Source organism: Primulina eburnea, chromosome 3 (genome assembly GCF_022965805.1).
Source record: "Primulina eburnea isolate SZY01 chromosome 3, ASM2296580v1, whole genome shotgun sequence".
NCBI classification, from domain to species: domain Eukaryota; kingdom Viridiplantae; phylum Streptophyta; class Magnoliopsida; order Lamiales; family Gesneriaceae; genus Primulina; species Primulina eburnea.
Window position 1 is genome coordinate 3140281 of NC_133103.1, and position 23398 is coordinate 3163678.

Here is a 23398-nt window from a genome sequence, read left to right on the forward strand (position 1 = left end):
AGAGAATATTTAATTCAGCCAATATGTGATATTTAACACATTGAAACTTGCACCTAACTTAATCTTAAAACTAGTTAAATGGAGGGATGATTGTACAAATCCATTATATATAATTCTCAACGACTTAATTCAGCCTATGTAGAGCATCTAATACATAATCTCCTACTTAATAATGAACAACTAGAGCATGAAGTTTACATGACAAGACATTATCGGGTGGCCCATAAGGCAGTCCAACATCGGTTAGGCGTGAGAGGGTGTGTTAGATGTCCGGCATCGACATGACTAAGTCATGGTGAGTTGTATATATTGACTTAGACAATCTATTTTCTTTTAGCTAGCTTTCGAGATTAAGTTATATTCAAGTCTAAACATTAACAGTAATCAAACCAAGCTAAATCTTCTAATTGGTTAGTAGATAAACGGCTTAATTTGATCGAGTTTGATCGGATCCATTTTCTCCAAATTCGATAGGATTTTTGAGTTTTCGATTCATGACAAACATTATATATTTTGACAAGAAATGAAAATATATAAAATAAAATAGACCACCATATTATATAAAATAATTTCGAATTTAATTTTTGTTTTATAGATACGTGTTGATACGGAGACACCGGACCCCCACAGGTGTGTGTTCTATCAATAGATTCAAGAAACGTATAGATCATTGTAAATACTATATTATTATTATTTAATAGATATAATCAACCACTTGTATTTTCTAAATATTTTCGGGTGTGGATCATCACGTAAACAAGCAGAGGTTATTTATAGTTTTTAAAGTTCAACAATGAAAATTGAAAAATAATAAATAAAAGATATCACTTAAGATTCTCGAAATCAAAACCCGCAAAGAAATTAAAAGACAAAGAAATGGGAAAAAAATGGGCAGCAGCTAGCCATCACTCCTATTATTATACTTCAGTGATGAATGTATGAAAAAATTCCTTCTAATCTCTCTATTTTTTTTTAAAAAAAAAAATCATCATGCTAAATCTTATTTTTCATTTCATCCAGTTTTACAAATTTTATATGGTAAAATTTACCAATCTTGACACATTCTTTATAATTCAAAAATATTAGAATATTTGTAAAATAATCTTTAACTTGAACGATTATTGTTATATATTTTAAAAGAGTAGATCTCTTGTGAGATGATCTCAAAAATCTTTATTTGTGAGACGGTCAACCTTACCGATATTCACAATAAAAATTAATATTCTTGACATAAAAAATAATATTTTTTATGAATGACCCAAATAAAATATTCGTCACACAAAATTTAATTTAAAATTTTAAAAGGCATAAGGGAGAGGAGACACGATTAAAAATGATTCGAGGGGGGCAGCGGCAGCTCTACCCCTCAACCTATGTCATCTGAGGAGGGCGCTTGATTGGTTCGTGCTCCTTGGATTATTCCTTCCTACCCCTGCAGGCACTATCTGCAGGGGCATCCAAGGACCAGAATTTTTTCTGGTCCAATTTTTTTTAAAAAAAAAAATTTCCCAATGAGATTGAATTCCAGCCATTGATCTTGAATATGGACACTGTCCCCACGCCCAGGATCGAACTTACCCTTTTAAGTTGGTGTTGAAATTTGAACTTGTCAATCTTTTGTTTTATCGTTAATTAAGTCATGTCTTTGAGACTTATAATTTTAATTATTCTTGATTGATGAAAAAGTTAACACACAAAACAGAAGACGGACCGGATCCGATCGGACCTTTTACTTAAAATACTATAATTCAAATATAATTTTTCATTTAATTAAAAAAATCGAGTTCCATCATGGGGTTTTTTAAAATTTTATTTTTTAAAAAGTTAATAATAAATGAATCAGTTTTTTTGGTGTACAACTTGAGATTTGAGAACCTTGCACAGTGAGAGGGAGAGGTGCTCAACACCTCTGGGGGACTAGAAAAACATATATATGTTTTTTTTTACTAATATCAAAATCCTTCACTTCCTCGTTTGATTTAACGTGTAGGTTGTATGAAATCATTAAAAATTTGAGTAAGTCTGATGTGAGACCGTCTCACGGATCTTAATCTATGAGACAACTCTACCCATATTCACAATAAAAAGTAATACTCTTAGCATAAAAAAATATAATTTTTCAGAGATGACCCAAATAAGAGATCCGTCTCACAACTACGATCCGTGAGACCGTCTCACATACGTTTTTACCTAAAAATTTACGGTAGAAACCGACACTGGTTTTTGAATAATGAACCCACGTACGCACGCCAAGTAGTAGTGTCTAATAAATTTTTCAAAATTATATATGGCCGTGTCACGTACCATTTTTAAACCCTACATACACAGATCCTGCTTGTAGAGAGATTTCAATATATTGTCACGTAAGTTCAAATAATCCAAATAAAATAATATTGAATAAAAAACACACAAAGTCGTGAGATTTTATTTTATAATACACAGTTGAATGCCGATTCTATGATTTTTAACATGTATTTGTGATATTTACTCAATTTGTCTTCTGTATATTTTACCTCGTTGGCTAGCTAAAAAACTTAACAAAGCTACATTTAGGAAACCTCCCACCTCGAGGTACATGGATTTAGAGCATCTCCAACCCAAATATCAAAATAGCATTTTTGGAATTAGCGCAGCTCCATTTCCCTCGGCGCCACATTTGGCGCATAGCTTCCCTCTGAGCCGGTTTCCCTTTTTTTTTTTTTTTTTAATTATAAATATTTATATTAAGAAATAAATAAATAAATATTCTTCAATTATGTATGGGTTGGAGAAATAATTATAAATATTTATATTCTTTAAGAAATAACTATAAAAATTTATAAAATTTATATTAAGAAATAACTAAATAAAATAAAAAAGAATATTTCGAGAATATTATTTTTTAGAGTAAAATTTGAAGTAGATGAGTTGGATATGAATATTGTATTTGGTGCAGAAATTTCACTATTTTAAAGTAGAGTTGCTTTAAAATAAAATTTTGAGTTGAAGATTGTCTTATTCTCTACAATACCAAAAGCGTGTTCTCCTTGTTCGTATTCTTTTTTTTACATTAAATAAATATATTTTCAATTTTATTTATATTATTTAAATGATTATTGTTTAAAATAAATAATATTATTATTTTCATTTTTTTATTACTTAAAATTATTTTATCTTATTTCACTAGTGTAATTTATTTGAAACTAAAATTACATTTTAAATTTGAAATGAAACAGTTCAATGTAGGAAAAAAATCTTACTTGTTTATAATTAAAAAAATCATATGTTATTTTCATCATTCTCGGATAAAAATAATATTTTAGAAATAAACATTAAAAATGAAATTGACATAATGAAGATGGTAGAGAAGAGATTTTGGGAATGATTTACGATGTAGAATATTATATTATGATGAATAAAATAGTTTATGAAAGGATATGAGTATGCATAAATAAAATTTTGTTTATTTTATTATTTCAATTTTATTAAAATAGTCTTTGAACGATTGTTTAAAAATTTGAAACTTGAATTTTAATTAATTTATTAAAAATTAACAATAAAAGAAAATATCAAGATTTATTAAACAAAAATAAAGAAAATAGCGTGGGAAAGGGCTCCCACTCGACGCTCTCCGGGGCGCATGATTGCACGTTTCCCATGAAATATTTTAAAAAATATGGACGTTCAAACAAGTAAATGTCCAGATTATGTGGAAGAGTGGTGACAAGATTCGAATCGAGAAATCTTATTAAATATCTTATTTAAGTAATTATGTCAAATCCTTGTCACCCATTATTATTTGATTAACATTTTTCTTTCTCTAGTTAAATAGTTGAATATATTTATCGTGATACGATCTAACAAATTTTTATTTATAGACGAGTTAATTTTTGTTATATTTACGATATCTAAAATATATTAATTTTTTATGAATGAATCAAATAAAATTTATATTTAAAATTATTTCAAAAAATATTTTGTATAAATAAAAAAGAAGCATATATCGGTAACCGACACTGTCCCCACGGACAACATTGAATAATGAAACCCACACCAGGCAGTGTATAATAATATTTTTTAATCATTATAAAGTAGTGTTTTCTTTTTAAATATTATATTATTTTATCTGCACACTCACCGATCATGCTTTATTCTACTACATCCGACGGTCATAAATATGCCACGTCTAATTTTTCCATATATGATAAGAATATTTTTTAAATTATAGTGATGTCCTGTTTAAAAAAATTTCTTAAGAAAAATCATACTCGTAATTTTTTGTCTCGAGTGTTTTTAAGAAAAATTCGAAGCAGGATTCATCTTTAAAAAAATCAGAACCATATTTTTTGGTATTTAGTTGTTTAATGAAAATCATAACACTCTTTGAGAATAAATATCAATATATCGAACTGAGAATACAAAACCAGAAACAATAGTAAGAAAATTAGTTTTTTACGATAATTTGTCTAATGACATTTGTTTTTTTTTTATTATTTATCAGATGATGTCTTTATTTATTGTAATAGTTTTGTACAACAATAATCTTTATTTAAAGTGATTAAATGAATCGTACATATCATTCGATCATTATGATTTTGGATACGGAAACAAATAACAAGTATTCTAGGATTCATGTACTATTCATGAAAAAAATTGTTTTCATCCGAACGTTAAGATGATTTATAAAAAAAACTTCATAAAAAAATATTCACCTTTTGTGAAATTATGAAATCACTCACACCTTCTAGATTCTAATACCGTAACTCTACAACAACCAATACACGCTATAAGTTTTATCAAATTCAGAAGATCGTTTGTGTCTTCATTGTTTACACTCTTTTATTGTATTTACATACTGAAAAGTGTGGAATGTTTGTGATATGTGAAAAGAGTATTTCTCATAATCAAAATTCATTAAGTGTTGAGTTGTAATAATAAGAGTTTAGTAGGTAATAGTAAGTCCTACTGAAGTGGTTTTGTACAAGTGTGTACTGATCAAAATTCTTTGTGATACCTTTTGAAAAAGAAAAATGAGAGATGTATAAGGGTTTTGTCCTTCGAATTTTCAGAAACAAACGTTTTGTTATTTTACTATATAGTGTCTTTAATTTCATCAAGTATTGTGGATTGTTTCCACGTTTTTAATTAATCTGCTAGTTTGCTGCACTTTTAAATATCGAGATCAGTTTCTGAATCCTGAAAATGTCTGAAGCGTATATTTCGGAAGCAGAAACAAGAAGTTGAGGATTTTCATTCAATCTTATTTCTAAACACTCCACCGATCATAAAAATATACGTAGTAACTAATCGCGTTTTGTGCATACAATCTTGTGTATCCATTGCTGTACCACTGCATATTTGCATGTCAAACAACTCTTGAATTGCTGCAAACTCTTTAATTTATACCACAATTTAAGGATTCCTACTACTATTAGTCATATATCTAATTTCAACTTTTAAAATTACCAGCACTTAAACTCTAATTTAGATAAAATATAAAAATTATCACACCGCTAACTCTAATATAATAAATTGCTTTTTATATTATTAAAAATAGGGATACAATTTAAAAGTAACGAAATTCTATTTAATTTGATTTAAAATTTTTAAACCCCATAATTATATACATAAATATACGATTCAAACTTACCTTTCATTTATTATGTCTAATTTACATGTTTATTTTATATTATAAATAATAAATTATGTATTTGAACAATTTTAATTCGAATACGTGTGATAAAAAATGGAGTCAAATATTCTTCACCGAAATGATGATCAAGGTTAACGCACGTAAATATGAAAGACAAGTAATGGATTTAAAAATAAAAAGCTATCAGATTTTTTTCCCCCCATTAAAAAGATTATTATTTACAAAAATAATAATTTCTTAAACAGACCGGAACAAAGTATATTAATTATTTTGAGATGATATTGATAAATGTATAAAATAATATATTAAAAATCATATGCGTCAAGCCACAATTTTTTTTAAAAGAATCGATCCTAAGATTAATCCTGATATAGATGTAAATATAATTAATTTATAAATAAATATATGCAATAATCATATAAAAAAAAAATAAACAAGTAAATAAAAAAGCAAATAATAGTTATCTATATTATCTGTAATATTTATACTATATTATATTATAAATATTGAAATTATTAGAATAACTACTTTGGTTTTGCCCATGACACCAAAAATCTTTCTAATTTTACCAAAACATTCAATATAGGTCATGGTTGATATATATTAGAATGAAATAAAGCAGGAATGAAATAACTTTAGAATTTATTAAATAATTGTCATTCAATAAAATATTAACCTAGGAGGTGAGGAGGTATTATTTTAAGAGTTGGATAAATAATCCTAAGAGGTGAGGAGATATTATTTTAACCTACCTAATATAACCTAATCATTCGTAGAAGGGATAGACTTGGTTAAATCATCACCCGTACCAAACATGTGATTAGGTGGGTTAAAAAAAATAAACCCATCTAATCACCCCTACCAAACGCCCCCTTATATTATTATTAAGTATAGAAAGAGGAGTAAATAAGTGTAAATGATAATTCCTATACAAAATTGATGGAATGGTCATCATCATAAAATATGAAAATGACCTTTCTTGTTCCAATATTTCACCAATCTTTCTCTGTATTTCCCTCAAATAATTTTTAAATGTTTAATAAAATATCATTTAAACATAAAAATTATAATTTAAACAATTATTTTAAAAAACTATGTTATACATATACAATAAATAAAATTAATATATTATGTCATATACACGTAACATATATATCATGTCTCTAGTTATAATAGTATATCAGACTCCTTAAATTGGGGTATAAATTTAAAGAGTTAGCAAATTGTAAAAAAATGTTCACGTCAATTTAAGTGTTTATTTGTTTGTGTTTTTTTTTTTTTTTTTGAAAGAGAGGCAATTCAAGAATAATGTGCATCAAACTTGATAAACGATTAAAACAATTTATTATTGATTTTCTTTAACATAATAAATGATGAAACAATTTAATGTTGATATTTTTTTAAAAAAAAATAAATCAAATGTAGTACGGTGTAACAGATGATTTCGTACCCCATACATTAATTGTCACAAAATATTTTCAAATATCACCCAGTCAAATACACTAGAGACTAGAGAGCTTAGGTTATAGAAAAATGTCTTCAAAAATTTAATACCCTTCGTTACCACGAACTAGCTCCTGGTTGGCTAGCTAAAAAATTGGCAAACCAACATTTAAATTTTTTTTATTTTTTATTTTCAAAAAGTCAAATGTTTTTTTTTTGAGGGGTTTTAAGAATCAAAGTTATGAATTATAAAAAACGATTATTTATCTACAAATAATTAAAATTTATTTGTTCAAATAAAATACTTCCCTACACAATGAATTATATTGAGTATTGAATACATGTTGATATATACACGAAATGATTGAAAATAAGTTAAATAAAATTAGTTTATGTTTATTATTATACCAATTTTTAAATGATCAAATAATATTAATTGATGTCTCCTTTCAACAATTCGTACCTGAAATCTGATAATCCGAATGATAAATGCCGCAAAGCTCAATTTGTTTATTTCAACGCGGAGACAGTGGATTGAAATATTATATTACATAGTTTGTACTATATTTTATGCAACGAATATAAAATTTAGAAAATAGATATCTCATTTCAACAAATTATCTCAATGCTTGCACTTCCCTTATTATATGGACAATATCACTAAAGAAATTATATTCCTTACTATAAACATTTTGCTCTCAATATTTTATTTTACAAAAAAATAAATGTGAGATCGTTTCATGGTTCAATTTTGTGAGACGTGTCTAAAATCAATTATAAAATAATTAAATATTATAATCATAACATGATAGTATTATTAATAGGAAGACAATTGCAAATAAATTATTTGAATATATTATATCAATCACAAAATAAATAAGAATAATAATAAATTATTTTTTATGTTTATTCTCATAAGTCATAAATCAATATTTTCACATCTTTAACATATCATGAACTGTTACAATATTGTAGGCAAGTGTTGACTTTATATTTTATAAAATATTATTTATTAAGTAAGTTTGTTGTGAAAGGATTCATATATTTTTTATTTTTGACGTAGATTAATTTGATAATAATTTTTATGAAAATTAATATTTTGATATAAATGTGATATTTTTCATGATCATCTAAAAATTAATCACATAAAATCGATTAATAAGACTGTCTTGATGATTATCGATTTCTTAAATAAATAAATAAAATTGTTCAAATAAAATACTTTCCCTACACAAATATATGCTAACTAACGTCCGCGACGTAATTCACCTCAGCAAATCCTTCCCCGCCACCACTTCCTCCGCCGCATAATGGAGTGTAGAGAAGAAAAACAAAACCGAATTTTCCGATCAAAACTTGATGATATCTATGTTCCGAATCACCTACCCATACACACATACTGCTTCCAGAATTTATCAAGCCACCACTCGCGGCCAGCTATAATCCACGGAACCACCGGCGAAATTTTCAGCCACCGGGAAGTAGAACTGACCGCCCGAAGGGTTGCCGCCGGCTTCCATAATATTGGCATCCGTCAAGGCCATGTCATTATGCTTCTCCTCCACAACTCCCCGGAGTTCGTCTTCGCATTCCTCGCCACCTCCTTCATCGGAGCCACTGCCACGACTGCCAACCCACTCTACACCGCCGCAGAAATCGATTTCCAGGCCAAAATATCCAAACCGAAACTCATCCTGACCCAGGGTTGCTACGTGCACAAAGTTGAGGACTACGCACTGAAGAATGGAGCCGTAATAGTCTGCGTCGATCCTCCACCGTGGCCGTACCTCCATTTCTCGGAGCTGAAAAAATCAGACGAAACGTTAATGCCGGAGGTCAAAATCCACAGCGACGACACAGCGGTGCTCCCTTTCTCCTCGGGGACAACCGGTCTCCCCAAAGCCGTGATGCTGAGTCACAAAAACATAGTCACTTGCATTTCGGTTCAGGTCGACGGAGAAAATCCAACACTCCACGTCCACGCCGGAGATTTAACTCTGTGCGTGCTACCATTGTTTCACGTGTACTCGATGATAACGATAATGCTCTGCAGCCTCAGAGTAGGATCCGGGATTCTGATCATGCAAAAATACGAGATCAACGAATTGATGGGGCTGATTCAAAAATACAAAGTGTCAATCGCACCATTTGTGCCGCCGATACTGTTGGAGGTAGCGAAAAGTCCAGAGGCGGGAGCTAAGTATGATCTGTCATCAGTGAGGCGAGTGATGTGTGGTGCTGCCGCCATGGATAGGAAGCTTCAAGAAACAGTTAGAGAAAAGCTTCCCAATGCTACTATTGGGCAGGTAACCCTCCTTTCATTAAAGTTTGACGTCACTCAATAATTTAGTTTGTTGTCTGAAAGAAGAGTACATTATTTTAAAAAAAAACATAAAAACAATCTCTAACCTATCTGTATTACTACAATAAAATATTTTTATAAATTTTTTTATCTCAACATTAATATTTTCATTTCTTAATAATTATTTATAGTTTGATAACATGATAATAATTAAATCTTAGATTTATATACTAAAATCTGAATCAATTATTTGATATATTTTTTATTTTTAATAAAAAATTTATTTGGAAGAGAAAAAATATGTGCATTTGATATTAAATGATATATAAAATAAACACAAAATTACCGATCTAAACTGCTTGACATCACTAAAACTTAACAACAAAAATTTGCGCAAAAAAATACGACAAAATAATTACAATTTTGGATCTTATTTTAGATATATTGGGGATCCGGTTTACTTTATTATTAAAAAAATCTATTTATTTGAATCTAATTTTGTTGTTTGTTGGTTGTTATTTCGTAAAATTTGTGTTAATCATCCGTAATTTGTACATAACTATTAATTTCATTTGGTTGTTCGGTAAATTTATATTTTTTATGTTTAATTAATTTCAATTCAAAATGTTACTATTTTTTTATAATTTTTAATTTAATATTTATTTATATTTAAAAATATAGAAAAACATTATAAAATTTATTATCTAATTAAAAAAAAACCATTTTGAAAAATAAAAATAACTTTTTTTAAAAAAAACACATGCGACACAACTACATTGTTGCTCTAGAGTCATTTCTAATTATTAGGTTAAACGTGCATGAGTTTAACCGCATGAGTGAGACTATTATTGAGATGAGTGACTTTTTGAGAAAATATCGTGTGTCAAGCTGTCGACGTTAAGTCGCTTGATCTGATTGGCTAGGTGGACCGTAAAAGTGCGACGTCAGATCTTAACAGGTAATAATTTCTCTGTTGGGGACACGTCTCACGGTAGGAAAATAGTAAGATTAGTTCGAGGAATATAAGACAACACCAGTAGATAGACACGTAACTCCGAGACTCATTAACCTAACAATCTGACCAATTAGTACCTAAGTATGCATACTCTGTGTTGCTACAAGTGTAAGAAAATAAAATTATGCATTTGCTAATGGTTATAACTTTTGACCTAGTAATAACTGTTTGATCCTAATAATCTATATTAGAGTGAGGTAATGGGTTAAAGTCCCTCAATAAGCATATTTATATACTTATTTGGGGGATAATGTTGGTTTAACTGTTACATGAGTGAAGTAATATTGGGTGAGTGACCTCCTAGCAAGTTCTTGTGCATCAAGTTGTTGACGGTGCGTCGCTTGATCTAATTGGTTAAGTGAGCAGTAAAAAAGTGACATCAAATATTAACAGATTAATACTATCTTCGCTTGGGACATGGTCGATAGTAGAGAAATGATAAGACAGATCTATAAAATAAATGAGACAACACCAGTAGATAGACGTTCACCTACCTGGACTTATGAGGCTAACAACCGACACATTAGCATCTAAGTTGTTGCACACCACATTGCCATAAGTATAAGAAAATAAAGTTACGCTTTGGCTAACAGCTATAACTTTTAGTTTGGTGATAAAATTTTGATATTAACATTCTTCTTCTTTAAAAATATTAATTTTAAATAATTTTTAAAATTTATAAAAATATTAATTACAAACAATTTTTAGAAATTATTAATTTTTTTAAAAAGTTTTCTATTTTTTAATATATGTTTTAAAAAATAATTATATATATAATATATTAAAATATTTTAATACATATTAATTAATTTTTTAATGATATTGGGTGCCACCCATGATCTTTTGCTTATGCTTTTGTGGATTGAGTTATGAACAAATGGTAAAATATAAATAAATAGTGTGTCATATATGTTTTTGAAAGGACACGTTTTCCTAAAGTTATATCCAAATGATGAAGATCTTTAGCATATTCTAAAAGTAGTCTTAATAATCTTCAACAATATTCGTTCCGAAAAACAAATTAATAACATGTCGGGGATCATTGATTCCTCTGGTTCAGACTAAATATGTGAGCCAGACCTCATATTTTGATTTTTAAAATGAATGATCCAAAATGGAATTCTATGTATATCTCTTGTAAAATGTGGATTTGAACAGGGATATGGGATGACCGAAGCCGGAGTATTGACAATGTGTTTGGGATTTGCTAAAAAGCCTTATAAATTTAAATCTGGCTCCTGTGGAAGTGTTATAAGGAATGCTCGAATGAAGATTGTTGACCCTTTGACTCGCGCTTCTCTTCAACGGAATCAAACCGGGGAGATTTGTATCACAGGTGATCAAGTCACGAAAGGTATACGCCACCTTCATTATATTATTATTAAATTTTCAATTTCAGTTACAATAAAATTGATGCTTGTTAAATTTGTGTGATTGAAAAAGGTTATTTCAATGATCCTGAGGCGACTATGAAAACAATAGACGAAGAAGGATGGCTACACACCGGGGATATCGGGTATATAGACTGTGACGATGAACTGTTCATAGTCGATCGATTGAAGGAACTGATCAAGTGCAAAGGTTTTCATGTGGCGCCTGCTGAACTTGAAGCGTTGCTTTTAGCTCATCCCGCCATTTCCGATGCTGCCGTTGTGCCGTAAGTATTTCATTTTCGTTTACTATTCTTAAGATTGCTAAACTCTTGTGAAGTGGTCGGGCTACTGGGGGATGCTCAAACTCTTTCTTCTAGTACTCTAGAGCCGCATAAATGCACAAAAGATGATGCACCCACTGTACCTTTTTCAGTCTTCGAAGCTCCTTTATCCGGAAGTTCCCCCTATGAAGAGAGGGCGTCTTTCCCTAGCTGGCTCTCCTACCTGTGATCTCCTAGAGCTAAGTAGTTGGTAGCTAACGACCCAACTATAGGAAATGGAGTAATGGTATGGTAACTATGAGTTCCGAGTTCTCTTTCGGTCGGCTTGGTACTTGTTCCAAGAAAGAGACAAGATAGAAGAATTTTGGATTTCAAACGGCTCTAATTTTAGATATATTCAAATCCAAATTTCATCATTTAATTCTTTCTCCAAATGAAATCATTCAATCCAAACACAACCTCAAGCAAGTTATAAAATCTGAAATTTTGAACTTTCATTTTGCAGTAGGACGGACAAGGCTACAGGAGAAGTTCCGGTTGCATTCGTCGTGCGTGCAAAGGGTTCAAACATCTCCGAACAAGAAATCAAGCAGTATGTCTCCAGACAGGTATTTTATTTAAAATGCTATAAAAGCACATATTATATGTTTATCAAATTAATTTAATTAAATATGTTATTAATATCTTTTTTGCGTGTTAATTTATAAATTCACATAAATAATGATTTGACATATAATGATCATTCAGGTGGTTTCCTACAAGCGGATACATGGCGTCTATTTCGTCAATGAAATTCCCAAAGCTCCTTCGGGAAAAACTTTAAGGAGAAATTTACGGGCAAGGATTTAAATAATCAAAACTGGCTACATCGACTCCTATGATATATAGTATAGTATATGATGTTATATGTAAATTTCAGTAAATGTCATTGTTCTTCAAAATTAGGAAATACTATCGAATTTAGCGTTAAAACAATTTAAATAATTGTATCGATAATTTCTGTTCAATTGATACAAAAGAATATTGGCTCAGTAGTACGTTGTTGTCCTAACAATGTCGATTAACTAGCAATAAGATGATGATGATGCAAACTTAAAATTTCAAACCAAAAATTATTTATTTTAATTTCAAATGATTTGATCTGAATTTATACAATGGATGGGGGTTCAAAATGCAAATTTCCAGATTATAACAGAAGAAAAGACTTTACGATAAGATGGGGTAATTTTTCGGAAATCCTATTCTCTTTTAGCATGGCTGGTCTAACCAGCTCTTTCGCCCCCATTTTCAAGAATCCCCCCCGCCTCTCCCAATCCCACAAACCCCTTTCCTTACAATTATTTACCTTTCATTTTCGCCTCCACACCGCAACTTGGCCCTCTGTATCCACTTCAAAATCCACCGTCTCCGCCAGTTATGGCGGCGGTGTTTCCTCGCGGAGATCCAAAACTAATGATGATGAAGCTCTGAACATCTCTTCGATTGGGTGAGTTTGAAGTATTTGGGGTTCAAGAGCTACCAGCGGCAGATTCAAAAATCGATTTTTTTTAAGTCGGTCGCGAATGTGTGATTTTGGGGGAGTGGACACTAAAACCTTAGCCTGCTCCGTCACTGTTTATGTGCAAAGTTTTTATTTTGAATCAGTCGCACTTCAAATTTTAAAAAAATTGAAGTTGAAGGATGGTTTTTTTGAAAACAATAATCTAACCATATGTTTTATTACAGGTCAAGCACTGTAAGGCTTATTGATGAACAACAAAGAATGGTGAGTGTTCTTTTAATGCCTGTCTGCGTGTGGGCTCTGTATGGTTTTGCACATTGGGTGGTGTTAATTGGGGTTCTTTTTACTTTTTTATTTTTGTTTAGGTTGGATTAGTATCAAAAGCTCAAGCACTTCAAATGGCCGATGATGCTGAGCTCGACTTGGTATGCTCATACTCTGGTTTTGTTAGTATTTTGGGTTAAATTTGTCCATGTATTTCTACTTTTAATACAAAAGAAACGGGGATATATCTGATAACAATTACAGTTATCTCTTCTGTTTTTTCTTATTGCATTGCGGCCTTTTATTGTAGGTGATATTATCTCCAGATGCTGACCCCCCTGTTGTTAAGATTATGGATTACAAGTAAGACATCCTCTTGTGCTTTGTTTTGATTGTTGATGCGAGTAACGGCCTTGATGAATGTCTCATATTTTCCCAAGTAGGTTTGGTGAAAAAAGATTCATTTTGTTGTTATTGTCATTGTTGTTGTTTTTGGAGTCTATCCTAATTCCTAACCTTAAATTTATTATTGACTTGGAAGAATTCTGTCGTGATCATATCCCTTTCTTTTATGTTGTTTCAAAGTCGGGACAATTCGATACAGCGAGGCGTATATCTGTGTTTTTTTTTTCTGTAATTGATGCAGTAAGTATAGATACGAGCAGCAGAAGAAAAAGAGAGATCAGCAGAAAAAAACTGCTGGTAATTTCAGTTTCCGGAATTTTCCCTCTTGTTTATATTTCTTGCATGAGTCATGCAAGATATGGAGATTATGCCAACTGAATAATTGACTTGAATGGCAGCTGGTCGCATGGATCTGAAGGAACTGAAAATGGGGTAAAAATGTTGTCAAACAGTTCTTAACTTGTAAGAGATCCAGTAACTTATATCTCGTTGTATTCGTGGTGGTTCTATTATTTTTTGGCAGCTGTAACATTGATGTTCATGACTATACCGTGCGTTTGAAAGCAGCTCAAAAGTTTTTGAAAGACGGTGACAAGGTTGGTTGAATTCTCATACTAAATGCTTTTTGGCACACAAATACTATTCTTCATAACGTGATATAATTTACGATACTGGTTAAATTTTAGATGAATTCTGCAGGTTAAGGTCATAGTGAGTTTGAAGGGGCGTGAAAATGATTTCAGAAATAATGCCATCGAGCTTCTCAGACGATTTCAGAATGATGTTGGGGAGGTACAATCATCACTTAAAAGTGAAAATTCCTCCTATTGAGGATATTTTGTTTTACTTTGTATCTCCCTGATTTGTATATTTTTCCTGCACACAGTCGGCCATCGAGGAGAGCAAGAGTTTCAGAGAGAGGAACATTTTTATCATATTAGTACCAAACAAGGCCGTCGCACAGAAGTCTCAAGAACCACCAAAGAAAAAGGATGACACTGCAGCGACGGAAGTTCCGGCTGGTGTTTGAGTCCATTGAGCATATTTCTCTATTCTTGTCTGATAGGTGGTATGTGCTTCAAACATTTTCACCGAACTGATGATCATCTTATTAGAGATTAGATGCTCATGTATAGATTTAGGTATGGTTTGCTGTGAGGGATATATTTGAGGATTGCTTGCATCCAATGTTTGGTTTATATTATGGAAGTCCAACTCTAATACTATGGCCTGTCAGAAATCGCTATTGGACCTTTGAGATAATCCCTATGCAGACCATAACCTTTTACAAAATGAAGGGAGAAATATTTGATGGATTTTAGTTGATAGTGTAATTTTAACCACAAATTTATATTAAAATCGCACCTAGTATTTTTTTTTAAAATATATCATTTTGATCATATATTCTTCGATGATCTTTTCACAACAATCAAGCTAGTACCGAATTTTACCAGACATTGTGTTGTATAAAATATGCATTTAAGCAAGTACCCACACCGCTCTTCCTCTGGATCATGCTTGAACACCAATTTTCTTTCTCGCTGGATCTTATATTCGAAGTTCGCAGATCGAAGCCATTTGGCTGATCATATTTGTATCCATTTTTGTTTTCTTTAGGGGAGAATATGCAGATAATATTACATATCAATACTTATAAAATGAAGTTAAGGGTTTTATGTTTGCAATCAAGTGATAGAATGAATTTTTTGGGGTATATTGCATCCGACATAATCACTATTCACTGACAAGGGGTTCGTAAGTTGTTTTTTTACGTTTAATTAATTTGATTTGATTAGAACGTGACACACTATACTAATATATTATTTTGAGAAGAAATCTTACGTAAAACATTTTTATTTGTGTAATAATATGTGTATTATCAATATAAATTTATCATATGTATCGATCATGAAAAGTTAAATGAAGTTACAACTCATTAATTATGAATGTTACATAAATGGATCGAAATTTTTTTCCTATCATTTCTATGAAAAAATATTTCCCCCCGCCCATTAATCATCAAATTTCGACTCCTCGACAAGAAAATTATTATTTGTGAGTGGGTTGATAATAATTTTTTTCTCCAATTTTTATAATGTAAATCTTAAAAATATTAATTCGTTCCTAATATTTTCTAAAATTCTTGATTGTTGATTTCATATATGTTTGACACGTCCTATACTAGCATTTATACCCTTATCATTTTTTATTTATTTATTTATTTATTTTAGATAACAACGACAAAATCAAAGTTTGGTTGGAAAAGTAGCTGGCGTGGTCACAAGCTTTGAAACCCGAGATTTTGAAATCTCCAAGGACTCCCAAGCTAGTACCTCGTGACAACCCCCACACTCAATAACAAGCTCTATATATTTTAATTCCGCGCTCTCAAATTCCAATATTTCTTACTTTCTCCAAGATTTTAATCAATTTAAGTCATAATTAAACATGGTAATGCACTCACATATTGGTGTTCTTGCATTCCCTTTTGGCACCCACGCCACCCCTCTACTCAGCCTAGTACAGAAGCTAGCAGCCTCGACGTCGGGGGTCCAGTTTTCCTTTTTCAACTCATCTTCCTCTAACGAGAAGATATTCTCCACATATGTGTCGGGGACGTTCGACAACATTCGAGCTTACGATGTTTGGGACGGCACGCCTGAGGTTTTCTCGGGGACTCATTTCGAGGAAGTGCAACTATTCCTTGATGCATCGCCTATGAACTATGAGAAGGCCATTGAGGAAGCGGAAGCGGAGACTGGCTTTAAAATAAGCTGCCTGTTGACCGATGCGTTTCTGTGGTTTGGTTGCAATTTGGCGGAGAAGAGAGGAGTGCCTTGGGTGGCGTTTTGGACCTCTGCATCATGCTCACTTTCGACACATTTGTACACAGACTTGATTCAAGATGCTGTGGAACACAAAGGTACGTAAATCAATTCATATAGGCTACAGATTTGATTCAAGATATTGCTGAGATAACCAACTAGTTTGCAGCAATCCTTATATTTTTGGATACGAATGAGGCTACAATTGATTGTTGCATATAGTCAGTCTCCTTGATATATATTAATGGAGAAAAATATATAAATAAGAAATACGATACATGCCAAATTTAAGTGGATCGACAGTTTGCCTCTCTCTATTAGAGCAGAAAAAAATATAAGTCGACTCTAAATTTTCTAGTTGTTTTTCTCAAAGATTGGAAGACAACGATGGGTGAGTTGTCTTGTTAAGTTTTGGTTGAAAATATATTTACGTAGCACCACCTTTCTTCACATATTTGAAGATATTTGCTTTTCAACCATTTCAAAATTTTCACGTCATCCGTCTACCCATAATGGCAGCAATAATGTTCCATTATTAGTTTAGGCTCTACCCAGCAATAATACTCCATATTTTAAATTAAAAGATAATACTCCATCATTAATTTAGGCATTTATTATATGGCATTATTGGAATACTAAAGAAGTAAAAATGAGCATGTTGATGTACCTATATCGAGTTAACCATTTCCTCGTAATGGTATACATTTTTTTGTCTGAATAATATAAACATTTAATTAATTGTTGTAATTCCTGTGGCAAACCAACAGGCGCCACTGCGGAACAGAAGCTATCATTTATCCCAGGAATGTCAGTGGTAAACTTCGGTGATGTTCCCCCTGAGGTTTTCCACACCCAAAATCCAACATCACTGGCAGTAACAATTTACAAAATGGTAGAAAAACTACCAAAATCCACCGCAGTCGTGCTGAATTCTTTCGAAGAGTTCGACCCCATAATCGCGAAAGACCTCAAATCAAAACTCCAGCAGTTTCTCAACGTCGGCCCTTTAATTCTTTCATCTCCTACACCGCCCAGTTCAGTCACAGATCAAGAAAATGAATGCATATCCTGGCTGGAACGTCAAAAGGATCCAAAATCAGTAGTGTACATCAGTTTTGGATCGGTAGCCGTTCCACCTGGAAATGAACTGGTGGCATTGGCCGAAGCCCTGGAAACCTGTAAACTTCCATTTCTTTGGTCACTTAAACATCAGGCAATGAAACTCCTGCCTGAAGGGTTTCAAGAACGTACCCGGGAATTCGGGAAGATGGTCTCGTGGGCTCCTCAGTTACAAGTTCTCGCACATAGTTCTGTTGGAGTCTTTGTGACGCATTGCGGATGGAACTCGATCCTGGAAAGTGTCTGCAATGGCGTTCCGGTGATCTGCAGACCATTTTTCGGAGATCAGAAGTTGAATAGTAGAATGATCGAGGATTCTTGGAAGATTGGTTTGAGAGTAAAAGGAGGAGTATTCACTAAAAGCGAGACGATCAATGCTTTGGAGAGTATATTGTCCGGTGAGTCAGGGGAGGCAATAAGGAAAAATGTGAACAAATTGAAAGAAAAAGCCAAGGATGCTGTGGAATCTTGGGGGAGTTCGAGTAAAAATTTTACTACATTGCTTGAAATACTCAGCGGTGCCAAAGGGAATACTCGCACTTGAAGGCACTCGATGATACGTACTGTGATCCATCGGCTGATGATGTTAGAGAACTATTTTTTAAGCAAGTTGGGTTACATCAGGAAATAACAAAATATTATGTATTCATACATGTTTGATTATCTTGTGTGGAGTTCTACTCTGTTTGAGACTTTTTTAAATACATTATTGTAATGAAATGCATCTTGTGACTTACACTTCTACAAATACAGTTCCGCTTCTGCTTGCTACATGTTGAAGCCAAACTGATTGAAGCGAATTGTTGTTCTAAATCGAATTTAAACCGAATTAATTAATTGATTTTTTTTTAAAAAAAAAAATTGAACAAATATAACCAAATTGTATCATCTTAATTGTTTCGTCGGTGACCGAATTTCAGGAAAAGATTCTTCAGAGCCCAACCAACAGTCAAATTCACTACGCAAATACACAATTAATATGCATATATAGATAGATCAAAGTAACACAAAAATTATTATTATTATTATATTATATGTTTTTCCAGTTATTTGAACAATTAAAACTCGTTTCAGAAATTAAGTTTATGATTTTAATATAGTAATTTTTTATGGCCAAATGTGTCGTAAAAAGTGAATAAAAAATAGCTATTTTTTGACAAAATAATCATTGAGTGAGAAACGGAAACAAAGTTGTGGACCCCGTACGGCCGTAAACATACAAATTCATTATTATCACATAAACGGAAGATGCATGTAATCTACGTTCGTTTGGATACATGGCATCCATGTACCGTGCAAACTAGGGTTACTGGTAAATTAATTTATGGTAGAGTGGTGTTTTATATATATATATATATATATATATATATATATATATATATATATATATATATATATATATATATATATATATATATATATATATATATATATATAAACTCCTATTAAATTATTATTAAAAACTCCTAAAAATAATAATTGTATTATTATACTTCTAATTAACCGTTTAGAATTTTTCACGACATTAACAAAGGAACTACTCGATAAATAAAAAAATACACACACGCACACACAAAATTGTACAATAGTACTACTAACTCCTATTTGGAAGGATGGATTCGACAAGGGATAGTAAAAATCTAGTCCCTTTAGTGAAATGTTCATATTATCTGAATATAGAAGATAGTTTACATTATATTTAATTTCATAACAAGAATTGAAACGCGATGAAATTCATTTGAGAGGAAAGAGTTGATAAATGCACCTTGAAATCATGTGATGTTCTTTTTTATCTTTTTGAAATATTTCTTTACTCATCAAATCTCGATACACCGACACCACACTTAAAGATTTTTAAATGGGTTGTTTTTTTAAAAAAAAAAATGTAAATCATGATGCTTTAGAAAACAAAATAAATTATGGATCAATATTTGTGATATCGATGGTACCAAAGGATGGAAACGACATAACTCCTGTAAGCTAGCACATGCACGGTGGCCCATTGTTGTAAAGGAATGGCTGCAATTTTCCTCCCAACAAAATCATACATTCAAATATCATATATGTATATATACATACATATAATAAATGTATTTATGAAATAAAACAGAAATATTGGAGAGGAGTGGAGTACTCGTTGGAAGGCAACACCTTGGCCTCATCTTCTCTGTCGTATAATTTCAAGAACCAACCAACTCCATTATGCAGACAAGAAATCATTCCCACTTCTCTCGTTCAAAGAAGATCCTCCCATTTTTGGCTTTCTTCATCCTTTTTGCCATTTTTGTGTTCAAGGTATTTTTATATATTCTGTATATATATTGTGTTAAAAAAACAGAACATTCATCATGTTTGTTTTCGTTGCTTGTTTCTTTGTTAATTGTAAATATTGTGTGTGTGTTGGTGCCAAATGGTCACGAGTTCGATGTCAATCAGTCCAAAAAAGAGAAGTGATAACTAAGTTTGCTGAAGCTATCTGCGGCTGGAGGTGGACATTCATCATGCTTGTATGCTTGTTTTTGCAGGCGGACATTATCGCACCTCTGAAGCTATCTGCGGCTCGAGGTGGACAACAAAACACAAGGTATTTTTGTAATGCCATAAAATTGAAAAAAAAGTCTATGATATTAAGTTGAAGAAGATGAAGTAACTTTTGGAAATTTTAAATGGAATTTCCTTGAATCTATAAAGGATGTATTTTTTTTTTTGATACATATGTTTATATTCATATATATAATTTTGATACATTGTCTATTAATCTTGCACACTTTTGGGTCCGTAATAAAACATATTAAGATTTTACATTTACTAGTTGAGTGTCATTTCAGTAGTACGGTCGGAGGATGATATATCAAAATTGTATCAATATAATTATTATATTAAAGATAAATTTGAGTTTTGAGCTCATTTGAATGCAAGGAAGTGATGATGTGCAATAGGGTGGTTTTCCGAAATAAGTTTCGATTTCTTCCGAATCAATTTGTTTATTTTGATTTGTGTATTTGCATATCCGGTGGTGAAGCTAGATAGAATGGAAAAGTAGCTAGGAACGATAATAATAATTTATATCTTTTTTTAATAGATTTGTATAAATATTTTTATTTATAATAAAATTTTCCTCTGCACAAAAATCATGAGTTGTGATCTTCAACGGCCGACGTTGAGCGCAATCAATCTACATTCAATATATCGAACCCCACCTTATCCTTGGTAGTTGAGTTGGCCTTAAGGATTGGTATGGCTAATCAAGTATACTTTTGTACGAACTCGTGAAATTAAATAGTTTGTAGCTTAAATTAATTGCTAAATAAATTCTCTCCTGTATTACATTAGCTATTTTTTAAAAAAAAAAACAATTGACGAAATAACATTTTTTAGTTATCTATCAACTTAAAATTGTTGTTTTTTCTAGGTACATACCGACATTTTTTTTTTTGTGTGACAGTCTCGAAAATGGTACATTTCACGAGCACTTCATTGTGACGGAGGGTGATCGCGGTGCTAAGATACTCGAGGATGGCGTGACGACGCCGCCTGCAATCTCACTCAACAAAACTTCTGGGTCGTCGGGGTTCGAATCCAAAGAAGAATTCTTATTTGGAAACATCGGCATGAAAATCAAGCTCGCCCCCACGGATGCCGAAGGAACAGTTTCAACGTATTATGTAAGATACGGTTCCAGAAAACTTGATTAACATATATATATATATATATCCGCTTTGGTGAAAATTGACGCGTTACACTACATTGACGATGATCGCAGATGTCATCAGGAGGAAAGCAGAATCATGACAAGATAGAAATTGAATTTATGGGGAATTCAACAGGCGATCCTTACACACTTCACACAAATGTGTTCGTCCGAGGAATGGGACAAAGAGAGCAAAGATTCTTCCTATGGTTTGACCCGACACGAGATTTCCACAACTACACCATCGTATGGAATCCCAAATGCATAATGTAAGTTTCTACAATCGCATGAATTATGAAAAATATTAACTTGTTAGAGACTAAACTGGTTTTCTCGCAAAACAATCCGAAAACCCGTTATCGTTTTTAAAATACGGCTAACCATATTGTTTGGAATTGGATAGTGAGTTGTGATTTCAACATCAGGTGAGATTTTAAGTCTATTCTTTTTATTTAAATAATTCGATTTTTCACGGATCCAAATAGAAATAGACCTTGCTAATTAATTATATACATTAATATTATAATAAAAGCATCTAAAATATAACCATCTTTTCATCTTAGTTTCTACGTGGATGATATACCAATACGTGAATTCAAGAACATGGAGAAGTTTGGCGTTCCGTTCCCTAATGCTCAACCGATGCGAATGTATTTGAGTCTGGGGTACGCCAAAGACGGGACTACGGAGGGTGGCGGTGTTGGAACTGAGTTTGATTCATCCCCATCCAGTACTGCTTCCTACTCCAATTTTTCTGCGGATGCCTGCGTTTGGTCTCAGAGAAACAATATTTCTTCTTGTGATTCCGCCGATTTTTCGTCGAAAACGTGGCTAAATATGGAATTGGACGTTAGAAACCACGTGAGAATTCAGAGAATACAAAAGAGTTACAAGATATATGATTATTGCTGGGATAAGTCGAGGTTTCCTGATGGCCCTGGCCCTGAATGCGGAATTTATTATTAGTTAATAAATATCTGCTTTGTATCCTTGTCACCTGATTATGTTTGCATTAGAAAATATAAAGAGTAAATTTAAAACTATACCTCAAATATGATACCTTCAATGAAAGAATAAGTGGCTAGCTAGAGGATGCATTTCAAAGAGTGAGGATCCTTATGGCAATGTGTCAAATGACACAAAGGATGGCATTCTTTCTTACGCTTGTCGGCAAATGATTACTGCGGGGCTGATGTACCGACAGTACAATTAGCTAAAGTGCCCTACTTAAACCAAGTTTGTTGTACTAATTGCAAGCACCAAACTATTTTAAAATCAGTTATCAGACCCGGTCGAGAAAAAAAACAGTTTATTGCGGCCTTCTGTTGACAAAATTAAGATTAAAGTTTTATTTTGTTATTAAAAGTGTCTGATATATAAATAATTGTGTCCATCTCGCAGAGGTTAATGTCCTGACTGTATCATATAGGGTGTTCGGAATTTACCCAATTTTTTTCTAAATCAGTTTGGGAAAATTACGATTTTTTTAGTTGGATAACTTGCATATCTTTCATTTTTTATCCAATTATCGGTCAATTAATGGTCTT

The 23398-nt window shown here is 31.9% G+C and overlaps 4 protein-coding genes across 4 annotated transcripts; all 4 read left to right on the top strand.

Annotated features, from left to right (window-relative positions):
- Nucleotides 1-8289: 8289 nt before the first annotated feature.
- LOC140825376 (4-coumarate--CoA ligase-like) lies at nt 8290-13077 on the top strand. The gene is made up of 5 exons (XM_073187125.1): nt 8290-9381; nt 11551-11746; nt 11836-12049; nt 12552-12654; nt 12794-13077. Exons 1-5 carry the CDS (start codon nt 8386-8388, stop codon nt 12893-12895), a joined length of 1611 nt encoding a protein of 536 aa, XP_073043226.1. The 5' UTR covers nt 8290-8385; the 3' UTR covers nt 12896-13077.
- A 108-nt stretch (nt 13078-13185) lies between these two features.
- Nucleotides 13186-15442, top strand: LOC140825377 (translation initiation factor IF3-2, chloroplastic-like). The gene is made up of 9 exons (XM_073187126.1): nt 13186-13532; nt 13772-13811; nt 13913-13972; nt 14122-14174; nt 14458-14513; nt 14615-14648; nt 14740-14812; nt 14916-15008; nt 15103-15442. Exons 1-9 carry the CDS (start codon nt 13201-13203, stop codon nt 15244-15246), a joined length of 885 nt encoding a protein of 294 aa, XP_073043227.1. The 5' UTR covers nt 13186-13200; the 3' UTR covers nt 15247-15442.
- A 1070-nt stretch (nt 15443-16512) lies between these two features.
- LOC140825378 (anthocyanidin 3-O-glucosyltransferase-like) lies at nt 16513-18896 on the top strand. Its single transcript, XM_073187127.1, has 2 exons — nt 16513-17139; nt 17809-18896. The coding sequence occupies exons 1-2, from the start codon at nt 16665-16667 to the stop codon at nt 18702-18704; spliced, it is 1371 nt and encodes a 456-aa protein (XP_073043228.1). The 5' UTR covers nt 16513-16664; the 3' UTR covers nt 18705-18896.
- Nucleotides 18897-20256: 1360 nt separating this feature from the next.
- LOC140825379 (xyloglucan endotransglucosylase protein 7-like) lies at nt 20257-22939 on the top strand. Its single transcript, XM_073187128.1, has 5 exons — nt 20257-20455; nt 20686-20744; nt 21606-21825; nt 21924-22120; nt 22415-22939. Exons 1-5 carry the CDS (start codon nt 20363-20365, stop codon nt 22815-22817), a joined length of 972 nt encoding a protein of 323 aa, XP_073043229.1. The 5' UTR covers nt 20257-20362; the 3' UTR covers nt 22818-22939.
- The last annotated feature ends 459 nt before the right edge of the window (nt 22940-23398 follow it).